Here is a 17,428-nt window from a genome sequence, read left to right on the forward strand (position 1 = left end):
AACATCAGTGTGACAAGCCAAGTCAATGGCCACAGCTCGTACCTACCTACCCCATGTGTGAGAGACCCAGGGCACAGGTTGAGGTTGGGGTTACAGAGCTCGATGGCAGCAGAGCCGATATGGAAGACAAGCAAGTTGGACACAAGCAAGGATAGCAGGAGAGAGAAGTGGAGAAGGGATGCTAAGAGAGAGCCTGCGTGCTGTCAGGTATTTGCACTTCTCCATTAAAGTATGATAGGTCCAGAAGAACACAGAGTTTAGGTTGGTCCAGAGGTCCAGGGGCTCAACACAAAGTTCATCCCTCTATTATCTTTAACAAGTCCTGAATTCAAAGGGCCCCTTCAGGTGTTACTAAGGAGAAGTCCTACAGTGGCTGGAGCCAGCCAGTATTTGCACTTGAATTTCTGATGCCCAGAGAAGATGGGCAACCAGAAGGGCAGTCTCCTGTTATCCCTGGTGGCCCAGAGCTGGGGACGTGGCACCTGTGAGCTAGGTCATGGAGGAAGTTGTTCTCTGACAGGGCAATGATTCCTCTTTGTTGAGTATGTCACCCGTGTGTAGAGAGCCAGGCACAACGTGCAGGAAAAGATAAGCTGGGCAGGGGCTGAGATAGCATCTGCTGGCTGGACTGGTAGGTGAATTAGGCTGCAGACCTGGGCTGGGTATCAAGACAAAGAGAAAGAGACTTTTGGAGATCATAGGATTATAGTGGCTGCCTTAACCTGCCATGCTGTACAAAAATTATATAGACCTACAAGAGGGGAGAGAAAAACAAAATGAATCACAAGGGTGCCTATACATTCAGGTTTGCCTAGGACAGTCTCAGGGTATGTCTGCTGAGGGTTAGTTAATGCCTGCTAATGTGGAAAAGTCTTTTGACCAAATCCAACACAAATTTCTGATTTTAAAACCTCAGTTAAATCGGAATCGATGGATACTCCCTTAGCCTGATGAAACACATGTCATTCAGCCCTAACGCCAGCATCTTCCTTAATGAAAGCCACTGGTGGATTTTTCCACCACGATCAGGCACAAGACGAGCATACATGCTGTTTCCACTATTATTTGGTATTGGTGGTCTTAGCCAATAAAATCAGAGAGGAATAAACAATTAGAGCCATAAGAATTGAGAAAGAAAACATACAGTTTGGCAGATGACATGATATCATGAAATTTAGAACACGATAAAAGTGGCAAATAAGAGATCAAGAAGAAAACTAACACAAACAATAAAAGCATTCAATAAGGCAGCTGCTATAAAGTTAACATACCAAAAAATAAAAAAATAAAATAAGCAATCAATGACCAAGTAGGAGATATAATGGGACACTCCTTTTACCAAAGCAACAAAATCATAAAATATTTAGAAATAAACTTAACAAGAAATGTGAGTAAGAATCAAATCTGAAAACTCTCCTGAGACACACAAAACTGACTTGTAAAAATATATCTTTTCCATGAACGATTGCTTAACATTGTAAAGAAGTCAGTTGTCTTCAATTTAATACATGAATGTAATGCAAGCCCCCCAAAATACCAAGATGTTTGTTTCCCTAGATAGATTCTGAAGTTGATTGTAAAGTTCATATGGAAAAACAAACATGTGAGAAGCGCTAGGACAGAGGAGCGAGAGTGCACTTCTGACGATGAAACCCAGCAGGGACCAGCCATGCCCGATGGCAGAGTGCACCAGGAAGCCTCCACGAGTAAGAGCATACAGTAACTACTGAATAATCACAACTCTGTTGGTGGATAACATAAAGTCTAGAAATGGTCCAAGTACACATGGAAACTCAGAACATTATAAGGGTGGCAAATAAAACCCTGGGGAAAATAGGGCTATTTTAAAAATGATATCGAAATGGATTGCCATTTGGAAAAAGATAAAATTGTATGTCTACCTCATGCTATACACATCACAAGAAATGCCAAGGGGATCAGAGATCCAAATAGAAAATAAATTCACACAAGAACTATAAAAGAATATATTTATGTACATCTATGTACATATATAAACATTTCTTTAATTTTATAAACAATTGTACACATGTGAAAAATGTTAATGAAATATATTTCATAAAAGGAACACAGGAAGGATAAAGCAGAAACTATTGAAAACAGTTTCCTGAGGTGCGGTGGAGTGGACAGGTAGGAAAGCGTGACTTGTCTGAATTCACCTGTTTATGTATCTTTATCTCTGAACCATAAACATGTTTTACATACTCAAAAAATAAAATTAAACTAAAGGGATTAAGAAAGAAAACATGAAGACAGCATAGAGACTAAAACAAATGTTTCTAACTATATCAAATTGATAGCACAATCACATAGAGAAAATAATTCAATTTTAACACAATTGTCTGTACACATAGAAAGCTAAATTCTAAGAACAAAAGGAACTGCAAAGAAATCTTCAAGTTACTGAGTAAATTTGTAATTGTATAGTGGTGTAATTCTGGAAGTATTTTGTGTGTATTATAGGATAGAACAAACAAGTAAAAAAAACTTTTCTATGGTTGAGAAGCATGGAATGAGAAAAGCTTAAGAAGAACCTTGAGATACTGAGTTTGTAATTTAAATATGCATTTCCTGACTCTGTCCACTGAGAGGGCCTAGAAGCTATGACGCCTCAGTAGCCATAAACGTTGTGCCCAGATCTTGGTTTCTAAAAACTATGCCAAATCAAAAAATGAAAGGAAGAAAGGGAGGGAGTGGGGGGAGGAAAACAGGGATCCTAGGGAAAATGGGTGATTCCAGGTCTGAGAAAGGAGAGTAAAACGTGAACATGGGATACTGTGTTGTATCAGGAGTTTAAGAAATGCTGTCAAAAGCCACCACAAAGTGATTTGTATTGAACAAACTTGGGACAATTTAAGCATAAAAAGACTCATGATGGCAATGAATTAAAATTTATTGAAGTCAATAGGTATAATGTTAAACAGGTAAGAAAAAGAAAAAGGAGGTTAAAAAAAAAAGTCGTTTTTTCCTAAAAGAATGCTAGCTATTACATGTAGAAAAAATGCTAGAATTAAAAACAGCATCTTGTAACTCCCAAAGCAATAACTGATTCAAACATGAATCATGAAGAGATATTAAATCATGGGGTGAAGAATCGTTGGCGGGAGGTCAGGCTATTCCCAAGGTCTCAAAGCACCACCCCTCAGATTATTTACTAGTTGCAAAGGGGACATTTCATTTCAACAATGAAGAGATCTAGCAGTGGCTTCCTTGACCAAGCAATTAAATGTAGCATCACGAGCAGTGAGAGAGCCTGGCATCATATGCCTCCTGATGCAATGTGATAAAAGTTACACAATGTCACTTCGGTGGAATTCTTGATAAAAATTCTCAATCTGAACTTACTCAGGAGGACACAATCAGACAAATACAGAAAATAGGACATCATACAAGACAACAAGACAACTTCAAAATTGACAATGCCATGGGGGAAAAGGCAGAGGGGTTGTCCAACACTGAAAAAGACTAAAAAGAGATGAAATAAAATACAGTGGATCCTGACTTGGAAAAAGAGAGTGATAAAAGGTACTTTTGAAACAATTAGAGAAATTTGAATACGGGCTGTGTAGTAGATGATACTGAATGATCATTCATTTTGTCAAGCGAGGTCGTTGTATGATTGTGTGGAAGATAACATGCTGATGTATTTAGCATGAAATACATCATGTGAAATATGGCATCTACACCAGTTTTTAAGCGAATCAGAAGACATATATGTATACAGAGATAATGCAAATGGGCAAAATGCTAATTTGTGAATCTAGGTGAAGGATGCGTATGTACGTTTTTTCATTACACTGTTCTTTCAACTTCTCTGTGGATTTGAAGATTTTTCAAAAAGAAAGGGAGTGAGAGTACGTGGGCAGTGCACGAAATTTGGGAAAGTAGGCCCAGGGAAGGGGAATTGTGAAGCCACGATTCAGATACACCTAGAGGAGCCGACTCCTTTCTCGCAGCAGTGCTCCTTCAGCCAGCTGGCCGTGGCTGTGTCCCGCTGCTGCAGGCCTTGCCCTGCATGTTCAGGCCTTGTCCACTCTAAGACCCCAAAGCACAGGTGAAAAGTCGACACTTAACAAAACTCATAGTTTGATGACACAAAGAAAGTTTGGGATTTTTTGTCCTTCAAAGTGATTTAGTTGGCTAATGGTTTGATTGGCCCCTGTCAAGAGACGGTCTTGGCAAATGAAAAAAAGAATGAACCACCTTGCTGTTAAAACCCAGTTTTCTCGGCTCTAATCAGGCCAATGCCCCAAAGAGATGCTGATTCTGGGTGTCACAGCCATCCTGGCACAGGACTTCTGGCCCATGGCTGGCAATCCTCACCCCTTCTGCGTGGGGCCCTACAAGAGAGCCACCAGCCACTACAGGACAGGCGCTGCCTTTTCTCCTGGCAACTCACCTTTCAGAGAAGTTGAGGTTTAACCTGTAAAACAGAAGAAGAGGATGTTTATTAAATCATTCCTAGACAACAGAAAGCACGAGCAAAGTTTTGCTACAGGAGAACGGCTGGCTTGTCCTTAGCTTTTCCTCTCAAATCTAACTTCTTCCTGACTCAGCCTGACTCCATCTAGTGTTAGTTTCAGAAACTTGAATTGCACTTCCCTTCTCTTCGAAAATCCCTCCACTTGTAAAGGTGCTGTGATCTGACCAGTTCCAAGAGCAGTTCCCTGCACAAGGTGGGGGATATATCTGGGGAGCCAGCCCCCTCCCCCCGCTTCTTCATTTGTTCCTTCTCCTCCTCCACCTACCTGCCTTCCTCCCACTCCCGTCTCATCTTCCTCCTGTACTGCTCTTTGGCAATGTTTATTGTGAATGACTATTGCAGCCACCTCCCCTGGACAGCGGTTATTTCTCCTATAGCTCTGATGTGTCAGAATAATCCAGAACTTCCAACACACACAAAACTGAGGTGCTCCTCTGACGTGATACACGGCAACGTAAAAACACAGTGGCTTCCTCTTTGTGCTGTGCAGTCCACAGCAGCATCTGCCCACATTATGAGTCGGTCATTCATTACGCATCATCCCAGCCTTTCCCAGCCCCGCATCCCGCTGGCACACACCAGGATTAAAAATTGAGCTTTGGAAAATCTTTTATTTTTGTGAATCCAGATACTAAGATGTCCCTGAAACAGAGGCTGCAACAAGCTCTGGAGACTTCCAGGGACACTGGAGTTTCCAAAACCAAGTACCTTAACTCAAAGTGCCCCACGGTGCATGTGGGCAGTTTGTCTGGCCAAGGGAGCATCGCTTATCCGTGGGTGGTGTAAGATCACCATGCCAGAATCTCCATCTGTCCACTTTATCATCTTGACACAGGGCGGGAGCTGGCCATTTAGTCTGCAGCCGCACACCCAAGGTGCCTCCACCCCCTCGGGTGCACAGAAGCAAGCCCAAATCCCTTTGGCCACTATGCCCTGTGCCACCCCCTTCGTCTCATGACACCTGTCCACTGCCCCAAAGGAGCAGAGAGTAGGTGAGAGGCCATTGGGTGCATTCCTGTCTCCTAGGAAGCATTTCAGAGTGGAGACGGGTTAGGATGACAGGCAGGGGAGCAGAATGGATAAAACAGCAGTGACATGATACCTTACCTTGAGGCTTTCTTCTTTAGCGCAACGGTGTCTAAACAGAGAGAGCCGGGTGTTAGGAACAAGGCACTGTGGTTGGTGTGCAGCTCGCTCAGTACTAGGCAAGGGTGAGGGGGTCAGAGCCGACCAATGTCGGGCAAGGCCGAGGGGCTCCCTGGGTCAGGGCCGTGGGGGGCAGTGGTTTTGGGCTGAGTGCTCTGCCTCTGCTTTCGGCACTGTCAGAGGTTTTCTATCTAGATCCTGTCACTGGGCCCCTTAGCTCCGCACACAGGTGGGACTGAGGCCCCCTAGGACACCTCCCCTGTAGTTCCTCACCTCCCCCTGCACGTGCAGCTCCTGTGCCCTTTTGTCCTCAGGAGAGCTGGCATGTCTCCTGCTCTGTGATGAAGAAGCCGTTTGCTCTCCCTCCTTTTTCATAGGGACCAGACCTTCCCAAGAGAAGTCATCAAGCAGGGATAAAAATCAGTGGCAAACAAACTCCTCTGACTAAGTAAGACCCTCCTGCGACTGGACACACTGATCTCAGGAAGCCCTGGAGTGCAGCTGCTCCCCGTCTTCCTGAGCCAGATGACTCCTTCCCCTTGCCTTCTGCATCTCTTCACACATAATCCTGGAATTTTCCAGAGATATTGTGAGGTGCCTTCCCCCTCATGCTCAGGAAAACCGCATGGAAAACTGTGCCATCATCCCATTAAGCAGTCTTATACAGGTCCCACCTGCTTCCTGCAGGTCCCACCTTGAGAGAAAGGGTGCAAATCCCTGCTGCATTTTGCTATTAAAACTCACAAACTGACAGCTCCGCATCAGCACCCTGCAGTTGCCACAGGACATTGAGAACCAGGTGGGGTTCACGTAAGCCCAGCTCTGCTTGGATCATGAGGACTTTCCCAATTTATGGGGAAAAAATGCAATTCGGCCCACATAACTGGTGCTGGCAGCACCTTCTACCACCCACCTGCTAGGACCAGCCTCATCACCTCCAGGGAGCAATTTTATCTGATCACACTATTTGGATGAAAATAGAAATTTCTGTTTGAAGCCACCTCAGCTCCCTTGCCCACCTTTCTCCAGGAAACCTGAGTCTTAGGAAAATCAAAACTGACTAAGTGGAAAAGTACAGAAGACAGACAGAGACAGAGACACAGAAAGGTCACTGCACTTCTTTTTAGCCCACAGGTTTTCATTCTTTCTCCAGCTGGTGCTGCGGAGTGGCCTTCAGTGCCTTGTCAGGGGCAAGGCCTACGCTGAGCGTCACGGTCCCCTTACCATTGTATCCCAGTTTTGTGCTTCTTAGGTCTGAGGAATCGTTATCGAACAAGTGCTTCCTGATCATGCAGAGCTTCAGGGCCAGGAAGCCGGCCGATATGGCTACACCCAGAGCTGTCCCGATGATGGCGTATTTGACATCTGAAGTGTAATGATGAATTGAACAATGGCCTTCAATAGCTCACCACCCTGCAAAGGTCTTCTCCAACTCCCTTTACATCTGGGATGAAGTCCAAAGTCATGCGTGTGGGCCTACAACTCCACACTGACCCTTTGAGGCCAGCCTACGTTCCCACTCTCCTGGGGGCACATTCTCACCCCAGACTCTTCGCCCACACCCTTTGCCCTCTTCCTGGACCTCCATCCCCGGTCCCTTCAGCTGTGGAAGTCACGCCCAGGTGGCTGATGGCTTCTTTCTCTGGCCTCCTCTAGCCCTTCCTCACCCACCCCTTCAAGAATTATTTTCTCAAGTACGTGTTAATTGCCTGCTCTGTGGTGAGTTGTGAAGGCAAATGAAGGAGACCTGAGCAGTTAGGGCTCACTCTAATGTCAGGCGCCAGGGACGGGCTGGGCTAACATGGGGGTCAGCAGCTGGGCTAACATGGGGGTCAGCAGCTTTCCAAGAGGAGGGAAACTGCCCCTCACCCCGAGAGGTGAGCTCTAAGGGGAAGAGGAGCTGGGGTCCTGCAGGTGGAGGGAGACCACTGGTGAGGGCAGGGAAGCACAGCATAGCCTGTCCGAGCATCACAGCTGCAGTGCAGGGTGTATGGGCGTGGGCGCTGCTCATCTCACAGAGCATGGACAAAGGTGGCCCTGGTGACTATGGCCCTTTTGAGGACAGGCTCTCGGGCAGGACCATGTCCCCAGGATAAAGCTGTGTTAGCCACTCAGGCAGGTCTGGAGGTGAGTGTCATCCTTATTCTGTGATGACCAGCATGCCCTGTCCCCCAGCCCCCACAGGCCTTTTGTCCTGTCTCCTTCCTGCCCTCGCCTCCCATGCAGAATAAGCTGGGCAGTGACCTACCTATTTCGGCCCCAGCAGGTTTGCCCGTTGCCAACACTTGAGCTCTTCCAACATCTGCGAAAAACGAAAACCCAGAGTCTGGTTAGGACAGAACTGTTGGCTGTCATCAGGCCAGGCAGGAGTCGAGGGCCAAACCCTGTCCCAACATCCACTCCCACACACCTGGGGAAACCTGCCACAGGTACCGCTCCTGTCTGGCCACTACCCTCAGGAGCACAGAGGTGGGCTCCTGGTTGCCACAGAGTGTCTGGGAGCCTTGCTGGGATGTTAGAGGCCTCCCCAAACCCAGACCAGGAGGGAGGTTCTGTTGAGTTCAGTTAAGCCAGCTCTTTGACACAGTTTCCCAGACCCCCACTCTGACCCTTGCCTGCTTCTCCAGCGTCCCCCATCACGCCCACAAGCCCTCTCATTCCAGCCAGGCTGACCTGCCTCCAGTTCCTAACACAGGCTGGGGCTCTGCTGCTCCTGGGTCCCCTGCCTGGCCCCGTCTCCTCCCCTCTCCTCCTTCCCCTGGTCTTGGTTCCATGTCCCTTCCCCGACACGTGGCTTAGCTGTCCTCTCTGTGTGCTCCACAGTCGTTGCACTCACCCATCATCACTGACCACATCATTTTCTTAACAACTTATGTGGCACCGCTGTGTGCCAGGCACCATCCTTAGAGCTTCGCAGCTATCAACCCACTAACTGTGTCTTCCGGTTGGTCTCCCACTGGGCTGTACAATGCCCTGTGGGGTGTTCTTCTCGCAGCATTTGACACAGCGCCTAGCACATAGGAGGTGTTACTACATATTTGCTGAATGAATGAATGATGTAATAGAGCATGCTGCAGCAGTGTGTCACTCTTCCAGCCAGGGCCTGCACCCTTAAGACAGGAGACATGGCTTGCAGCTGGGGCCGTGGTCCCTGCAGACAGGTCCTGGAAGAGCTGAGGCAGAGCTGTGGGCTTTGGAGAGGAGGCACACGTTAATTGGCCACTTATTTTGAGGCAGATATTGGTGCAGCGCTTGCATTAACACATTTGACACTCACAGCAATAACTCTGTGAGACAGGTGCTATTATCATCACCAACTGACTGATGGGGAACGGGAGGCATGGGGACTTGAGGGTGTACCCAAGGGCCAGGAGAAGCCGGAAGTGGCAGGGCCAGGGTCTGAACTCTGGGGAGGCCCTGCAAGCACAAGTCCTAACAGAAAGACGCCCAAACCATCAAGGCCAAGGGCTGGAGGGGGCTTGGGTAGGGGTGGATGTGTGGTGAGGCCAAGCCTGATGTTAGATTCACGCTTTCAGGCAAAGGCAGAAGCAGGACGTGCCACGAGCCTGTTTTCTCAGAAGAGGGAGCAGGTGACTTTATTGGGAGGGACGAGACCCCCAAGAGAAGTCCTCTCCCCAGTGCTGGCCTCATAGAGACTGAATGATGTCTGCGGCATGAAAACAGTGAGGGTGTTCTCCACGTGACCACACTCAGTGCTGCCCAGGGTGACGTGCGTGTTGGATTGACACTCCACAGGGGACATCTTCACTCTGTGTGCTTTGGCTGAGAAAGGGACCATCCTAATGGAGTTCAGGATTTTTGTGGTGGCCTCACTTGGTAAATGGATAAAGCTGGAGAATTCTGAAGTAAAAATGCACAGCCTGGCAGCCTGGTTACTCACATGCCTCTCGGAAATTCAGTGGCTCCTCTCTGCTCAGGAATGCGTGTCCTCCGTGGGGCTGATCCACTCACACACATACCACAGACACCCCCGTGCGTGATATCACCCTGCTTTTGTCAGTTCTCTGAAGCCCCCACCAAGCTTCCTTCTTTCTTTACAACAACCCTGTTGCTCCAGCTCGGTTGGAAACCATTTCAGGGATGGGACAAAGCCTTGTGTTTTGCGCATGGTCGAACTGAGCTGACTAAACCAAGCGGCTGTGCCCGGGAGCGACTTGCAGACTAACGCCCAAAGCCAGGGCTGCGTGTGCTGCGTGCCCTCCCTCGCTCCTTTCCTGACACCGTCCGGCCTCCCTCTGCCTGACTGGACAGAAGGCAGGGCACCAGTGGGTGAGGCCAGGCTCACTGAGGGGCCCCTGGCCCCTCGCACACAGACGTCTGTCCTGGCTCCCACCATCGCTCTCCACATGGAGCATGCAGCACGAAAACTTCATTCAAGCTCAAGATGAAACCTGAACGGAGAAAGATGAAAGGACACAGACCAGGATGAGTGAGACAGAAAGGCCCAGAGATACAGAGAAATAGAGAGAAACACTGAGAGAAACACAGAGACTGGCACACACAGGGACACGCATGGAGGCTGCAGCTGAGAAGTTCAGACGACTGGCAGGAGGGGCGAGAAGGAGACAGGAGGAGGAATGGCTAGTGTCAGAAAGGCCTGGCCCTGTGCTCCTGACAGCACCAGGCTGCCCAGCACCCTTCCGAGCCCACCAAGCGCGTTACCCTGAAATCTCAGCTCCTGTCCCTCCCTGGCGGGAGGTTCGTGGCTGGAGCTCAGTTCAGCCCCTACTCTTCATCCCCCAACACAGAAGCAGTGCCCTTAGTCACCACCCTCCATCCTGTGTCCTCCCCAAGCCCTGAGCCATTCCTAGTTCCCAGCCCCCAACAGCTCTCCAGGCTCTCCTGCCTCAGGGACTGAGTGAATACCCTCCCTGGGGCTGCTGCTCGGATACCTGCAGACAGACAACTCTGGGTGAAGCACCACACTGTGCACTCAGTCAGGACACAATCCCCTCCCAGGAGTTCCTGCTAGCCAGCCCATGGCCACTCGGCGGCAGCCTTTCCCCTCCTCAGGGAGCGAAATCCCTCCGTGCAGCATTCCCCCTGCATTTTGCATCTGCTCTGAGCTCTAAGGAGCCCCTGGGTGAGGATCCATCATGAGCATCCTAGCCCGCCAACCCCACCTGGTCTCCTGCCAGGGTCATGAGCTGAGGGAGTCCCCCTGCAAGCCCCCAGTGCTGATTTTCCCTGGCTCTGCAAAGTAGCTGGAGGATGGATGGCCCTAACGGGGTTGGTCTTTGAACACAGCCAGAGGCTGTGCTCCTGAGTTCAGATGTGTGAGAGACCCAGGAGGAAACCGGAAGCCAGTGCACTTTCTCTGCTGGAATTCTCTGGGTTCTCTTGGGAACAGGAGGAGGGAGCACAGCATTCAGAGGACAGGCTCTGAAACCCAGGGGAGACTCCAAAGGGCCTGAGCAGGAGCTGGCTTTCCGGGGGACATGCCGGGACCCTGCCGGCTGGTAGATGTGCACGGCAGTAGGAGGTACAGTGCTGGCAAATGTAACCTGACACCAACATTCAGACTGTCCACACTGAGCTGGGTGCAGAGGGCAGGAGCAGAGACCCTGAGCACTCTCCTGGCTGCTGCCGGGAGCACAGCGCTGGGCTACCCCTAGAGGGGCCTGCTGAGCTTGCAGGGCAGCTTCACCCACCCAGCCTCCACAGGAGCCCAGATCAGGCCCTGCACCCAGGAGCTCTGACCAAGCACACACCTGAGGCTACACCTGCCCACAGGATGGTGCCTTTCTCTAAGGTGCACAGACACTTACGGTTCTGAGTCTAGGGTCTCTGCTTCCTCCTCATGCCCCTTTGGACATGCTGTTGCCAGATGACCTGATATGCTGCCCCTCCCTGACAAAATAGCTGGTTTTCAGTCCCCTCTCTGCAGCCCCTCCCACCTCAGTCCTGCAGAGCACAGACTGCGAGTGGTTTCCCAAGAGGAAGGAGCCTCCTAGGAGAGTAAATGGCCCCGAGGCCTGGCAGCTCCCTGGGTCCCACTCCCTCAGTACGGAGAGGGCAGCCAACAGAGGGAGACAGCAGCAGGGCTGCTCCGGGAGGGTGAGCTGAAGCCGTAGCATGGCCTTGGCCCATCTCAGTTGGAATCTGAGCCTCTGAGGCCCATCCCTGACATTCAGACCTCCTGTGCTGTCCACGACATCTGTTGGGCCCACCCTCAATAGGGGTTGGCACTCCTTAGCACCCTTATTTGGGCAGAATCTGGCTGTGTGGTTCCAGTGTGGGCAGTGGGTGTGCATGCACTCAGATGTCATTCTATAAGTATCTGAACTAAAAATAGGGAGAGGCTGCCCTGAGTGTTTGTCAATTAATGCCTGGCCATTTTCATCTCGGAACTCAAGTATTGCAGAATGGCTCCTAACTTTAGATCTCATGAATTCCGATACTCTCATCTAGAGGAAAGGGTTTCAAATGTCTAGAAGAGGCATCCATCACCCCCTAATGGTCCACACACAGGAATGAAGTACCTACAGTGTGTTCTGAGGGACCCCATGCCCAGGGGGACCCAAGAACAACCCAAGACCCCTGAAGGAGCTCACAGAGTGACAGGGGAGACAAGATTTACACTGAAGAAAAGATCAGAGTGGCAGGGGTGATGTCCAGCACCTTCCTGCAAACCTCAGTCTCCACAAGATGAAGGAAGTCTGAACGGAATAGGTGGGAGGGACATGCTGTATGGCTTGCCCACCTCCCTTCACCCTTTGTCTGTTGGCAGCACCTAGGTTTTCCTTTGGGGGACCACCTGCCTGGCATTCCCTCAGGGCAGGCTCCAGGATGAACCTGTGACCCATATCTGATTAATTAGCGTATTCCTTCTTCCTGTCAGCAGTAATTGGTCAAGGGGCAGGGCAAGTGATCTAATTCAGGCCAATAAGATTCAACTTTGGGACTTCAGGGAAAATACTGAGAAATAGGAGTGTCTTCCAGAATTGGTAACTGTGGGGCTGAGGGGGGCCCACCAGGTGGAGGGAACCTGCTGAGACTGAAGACCCCCCCACCAGAGGAGGGTCAGGCCGAGACCAAGTCCTTCAAGATAGCTTTTGAGTCCCTGAATCCAGCTGTGCCTGAAGCACTTCTTCTTGACTTTTCAGTCACCTCAGTAAAGAAACACCTTCATCTTAATTTTATCTGAGCTAAGTAAAAATCATCTGTAATCAGAAGTGTCCTGATGACGGAGGTGGCAGATCCTTCAGGTTGACAAGGCAAGGATGGGAGCAGACAAGTAGAAGCTGGAGAAAATGGTGGGGGAAGGGTGGGTATGGGGACAGGCAGAGAAGGTGTCCAGGCAGAGGAAGAGGGGCCAGCAAAGGCCAGAAGGCCCAAGAGGGCATGAGGGCTTAGGAATAAAGAAAGCCGCTCAGAAGCTCAGAGCAGCTAGAATGCATGGGAAACCGAGGCTTTCAGGGCTTTCCAGAGGAATGGCCGCCCTGGGCGGCAACTGGGCATAGAAGGCTACAGAAGCCCACCAGAAGAGGGAGAGGCTGACCTGAGGCTGGGAAACACCAGGGGAAATGCCTCCAGCTTCCAGAAATAGCATCGTAATTAAGAGGAACACAGTAATGGTGGGTGACCAGACTTGTGCCCACTTGGTTTTCCTGAGCAATCTTTGCTAATTAATTCTTAAAGATTCACACTGGGATTCAAACACTCAGCTACAGAAGCCAAACTGATCAATACTTTCCCAGGCTAATGGACGGGCTAGAGGCAGGGAGCCGGTTTCAGCCCAAGGTAGAACCAGAGTGTTCCAGGCCTGGGAAGCACTCCTGCTGCTGGCCAGGAGGTGGTGACATGCAAATGCTGTCACACCTGACAGAAGAGCTGCCGTAACACACCTGGTCAGGGAGATACTGAAACTTCAAAGGACAGAGATGCTGGAAGCCAGAGGAGCTGGAGGCCGCCGTGGTGGGGTAGGTGGTAGTGTCCAGGTCAGGCTGGAACAGCAGACCCACAGCAAGAACACTCTGCTGACCCTACTCACTGGTGGTTGGGGTTTGTTCCATCTTTGAACATCTGTTGGGGCATGAAACCTTTCTGTGAGCCTGTGGGGCGTGGGAAGGAATAATACTTGGAATTAGAATATCTGAGTCTTCATTCTGCCAGTGTTTAGGCAAACATGACATGGCTCCCAGCTTGGTGGCCCCTCTGCAATGGGGTTGAAAATCAAGTACATAAAGCAAGCACATGAAAATCAAGCAAGAGTGAGCTGTGAGACCCCCTGAAAGTATGTGGGCACAGACTGAGGTGGCTTCTACAAGCACACAGCCACCCGCTTGAGACGGGGTCCCCAGCTTTCCGGTGGCCAGGGGAAATGTGGAGAGCAGAGTATACCAGGAAGCAGCTGTGGGAAGGCTCTCAGATCAGAAAAGAGATAGGCCTCCCCATGAAGGGCTCAGGTGTCTGATGTGAGAAGTTGCAGAGCCAAGCAGAGGCCTCCATAAGGCTCCAGGACTCCGGGTAGGGGACGGCCCACCCACTCAACATTGAGGTTTCAGACCAAAGAAGGCCTGTTTACAAGAGTGAGGCTTCGCAGAGAAAGCAGGGACACTGGAAGCCGAGCAGAATAACTAATTAATGATGCTGAAGTATTGTGGACGGGGACAGCGCTGCATAACCGCTAAGTGGAGGGGTTATTATTACTCATGCAATATGCATACTGTGCTCTTCAGCCTCTGGGAAGCTCTGCTCAGGAGTCCTCAGGGACCTGGCCGAAGAAGCATGTGCCCAGGGGGCGGGGCTGCAGGATGACAGCTGGCCTGGCCCGCAGGGGAAGGGGCCATGACGCTGCACAGGAAGCGGCAGCACCAGCCAACAGGAGAGCCCGGGACCTTGGCAACGCGAGCCATCTGCCTCCATCTACCAGGAGAGAGAGAGGCTCGCTGCGCCTGCCATGCGCCAGGGTCTACGCCTGGCGTTTCCATCCTAGTTATCTTTTCCAAGGCAGCTTCTAACATTTGCAGAGCCCAGCGCATGCCACATGTCAAAATATTTCTAAGTTGTAAATCAAGCCACACACAGGGCCCAGCTCATTCTCTCCTCAGGATCCTGAACTCCACTCCCCAGGCGTCACCTTCCCGAAGGGAAAGCTCAGCTCTATTGAGGGCCCCAAGGGCTGGCAGAGTCTTCTGGGCAGAGCAGGAGGATGCCGGGCCTTGCCAGGCCCCCTAAAATGACCAGACGCTCCTAAATTGGGGATAGGGCCTGGCCCAGTCAGACTCCCTGCAGGTCCTCCTACCCAGCTCCTGCTTACCTGGAAATGCAGTCTGCCCAGGAATGCTTGTTGGTCATTGAAGTCAAAGCTCTTCCTCCCTTGCTCTCTGTCCCAAAGCCCCGAGCAGGCTGTAGTTCCCCCTCCAGGACACACTGTACACAGTTTTAGCCACCCAGTGCACCCACAAGTCCCTTTCCCTTATATCTGTGTGCCGATCCCGTTCCTGAACTTCCTAAAGTCTTTCTGACAAGATCAACAAGAAACAATGTCTTTGTGTTTGGATGGGTGTGTGTTTTATGGGGGCTTCCAAAGGCAGGGCAGGGGCAGGGGTTCTGTCCTGGGACCACGGTCCGCATTTTACCTGGAAACTCCAGCGGGTAATGTGCCCTCTCAAGGTCACCTGAATAGGAGGGGTCTAGGGTTTGAACCTGGGTCGACCTGGTTCCACAGAAGAGTCTCACGCCAGCATGCAGGGTAGACAGTAGCTCCAAGCTGACTGCAGTTTCATAATGTGTCATGTGTGGGTGTGTCATGTGTGGCTCACCTGAGCTTGGGAGGGTCTCTGATTTCCATACCCTGAGGTCACCTCAGGGACCCTCTCTGAGTGTTTCTCAGAGTGTTCCCTGGGTCAGCTTAGCTGCCCTGTCCCACACTGTCTTTTGTGGGGCTGAGCATGAGCCAGCCAAAAACTGTGACAGGCACAGCACCCCGCCACGTTCCCGGACATCAGGCCATACACTGCTTCCAGTGGGGAAACTGGAGTGAGCCGTGAAATGCAGCCTTGGAAGTGAGCAGAGACCCTGCTGGCATGGCCCCAGACAAATCCAGCCTAGAAAGTCTCCCTGCCACCAGCCGACCGGCTGTACGGCAGCTGGGGGCTCATCCTCCAAGGCTGTACGATGCCTTGTAGGATAAGGCCCACCTTCTCCATGTGGCTTGTGCCCACTCAGCCTCATACCACACTGCCCTTCACTCTATGCTGCCTTCACCCCCATCCCTCCTGTCCCAACCAGATTGGTTCCTACAGACTGGCTTCTGGAAGCTGAGGTTCCCCTTCATGTTTGTAATCAACTCACAAATAAGTGCTAGTTGCTGAGTGGTAGCCTGGTGAGACCAGATTCTTGCCCTGACAGAGGTGATAGTACAGGGCGGAACAAGATCTCAAGCAGACAGGCATGAACACAAACGTGCTACCAGGTGTGTGAGAAGCACTGTGAGAGAGCATCTTGGGGGCCTGGGGCGGGGGGTGCCCACACTCCGCAAGGGGAGATGACATGAGGAGGCCGTGACACTGGCCAGGCACTTGATGACTATTGGTGGGGCTGGGGAGCGGAGCACTGAGGAGGGCCCCGTGACAGGCCAAAGGATGGCCTGTGGACACAGTGAATGCTCTGGTCTGTCCTGGCAGCGCTGGGAAGCTGCTGAAGAATTGCAACCAGGCAGAGGCATAATCAATTTGCTCTCAACAAAACTCCTCTTCCAGGAAGCCCTCCTCCATACCCTAGTTTGGATTAAGGACTCCTCTTCTGTTTCGCTCCGTGTTTCCTTCTTCTCAGCACTTAACACACCACATTGTAACTGTCATCCCCATAGATTGTCATGTCCTTCAGGTTGGGGCTTGACTCATTTATCTTTGTGTCCCAGCACTGCCCGGTGGAAATCATTGTTTACTTTATGCAAGAGAAAGCCCCCATGCCCATGTGTCCCAGTTCTCAGGGATAGCCTATGGGCTCAGTTCCAGGCCCTTCACCTCTTGCCCTGGACACTGACTACCTGACGATGTGACCTGAGGGTTTGCACAAGCTTGCACAGATCTCTGCGGTGGTTACAGCCAAGAAATTCCCCAGCTGCTCATCTGTTTCATTCAGACAAGCAGGAGAGAGTGAGCCCAGTTCATCTTACTGAGAACCGTTAGCTGGTTATTCGGTGGAATCAAATTTAATAAAAGAAGCAGTTCAAGCAATTCTGGTGGATACATGAGGGTCTGGATGAGACAGAGTTGCTTACAGTGACTTTAAAGAGGAAGCAAAGTGGCTTAATTTGGGAGTGAGTGAAAAGTCTCCGTATTTGTGTGTCAGCCAGGTCAGCTCCGGCTTCTCAGCCTCCCAGCTGTGGCTCCATCCAGGCTACAAGGACCACAGGGATTTCCTGGCAGGCCCTCTGCTGAGCTTACCCCTCCTGCCTTCACTTCATGGGGCATTTTCTCCCCTTCAGGAGCCAGTGGGATCAGGGATGTGTGTCTAAGAGATGTTAGATAGCCCAAACTCCTCCCCAAAGAACCTTCCCCTAAATCACCCATCCCCCAGCCTCTTAACAACTCATTTCCAAGAAAGATGGGAATAAGCTTACTTTTCTTTATTCTTCTCACTACGTATAGCTTAAAACCCTGGATATTATATTATAAACCAACATAAGAAGGTTCTGAAAGGTGGAGAGAAAGGCAAACTGGCTGAGAACCGTGGGAGCCCTCCTAGAAGAAGTGGTGTCCTGAGGTCGGGGTGTAGCTTAGTAGTGGGTGTCTGTCACAGCTCATAAAA

At 50.6% G+C, this 17,428-nt stretch overlaps 1 protein-coding gene across 5 annotated transcripts in view; it reads right to left on the reverse strand.

The window, feature by feature from the left end:
* The window catches only part of TMEM273 (transmembrane protein 273), a 49,160-nt gene that overhangs the window by 22,899 nt on the left and 8,833 nt on the right, over positions 1–17,428 (reverse strand). For 4 of the 5 annotated variants that reach the window (XR_004425264.1, XR_004425262.1, XR_004425263.1 and 1 more), the window contains exons 2-6: positions 7,896–7,949; positions 6,872–7,012; positions 5,921–6,033; positions 5,609–5,639; positions 4,418–4,441 (exon numbers count right to left, since the gene is read on the reverse strand). Coding sequence is in view for 2 of the 5 variants with exons in the window: in XM_033129719.1 (XP_032985610.1) it covers positions 5,625–5,639; positions 5,921–6,033; positions 6,872–7,012; positions 7,896–7,949 (323 nt within the window). In the remaining 3 variants the exon portion in view is untranslated. The remainder of the gene's footprint in view (positions 1–4,417; positions 4,442–5,608; positions 5,640–5,920; positions 6,034–6,871; positions 7,013–7,895; positions 7,950–17,428) is intronic. The other variant, XM_033129720.1, reaches the window with a different exon arrangement.

The sequence above is a fragment of the Rhinolophus ferrumequinum genome, chromosome 16 (genome assembly GCF_004115265.2).
Source record: "Rhinolophus ferrumequinum isolate MPI-CBG mRhiFer1 chromosome 16, mRhiFer1_v1.p, whole genome shotgun sequence".
NCBI classification, from domain to species: domain Eukaryota; kingdom Metazoa; phylum Chordata; class Mammalia; order Chiroptera; family Rhinolophidae; genus Rhinolophus; species Rhinolophus ferrumequinum.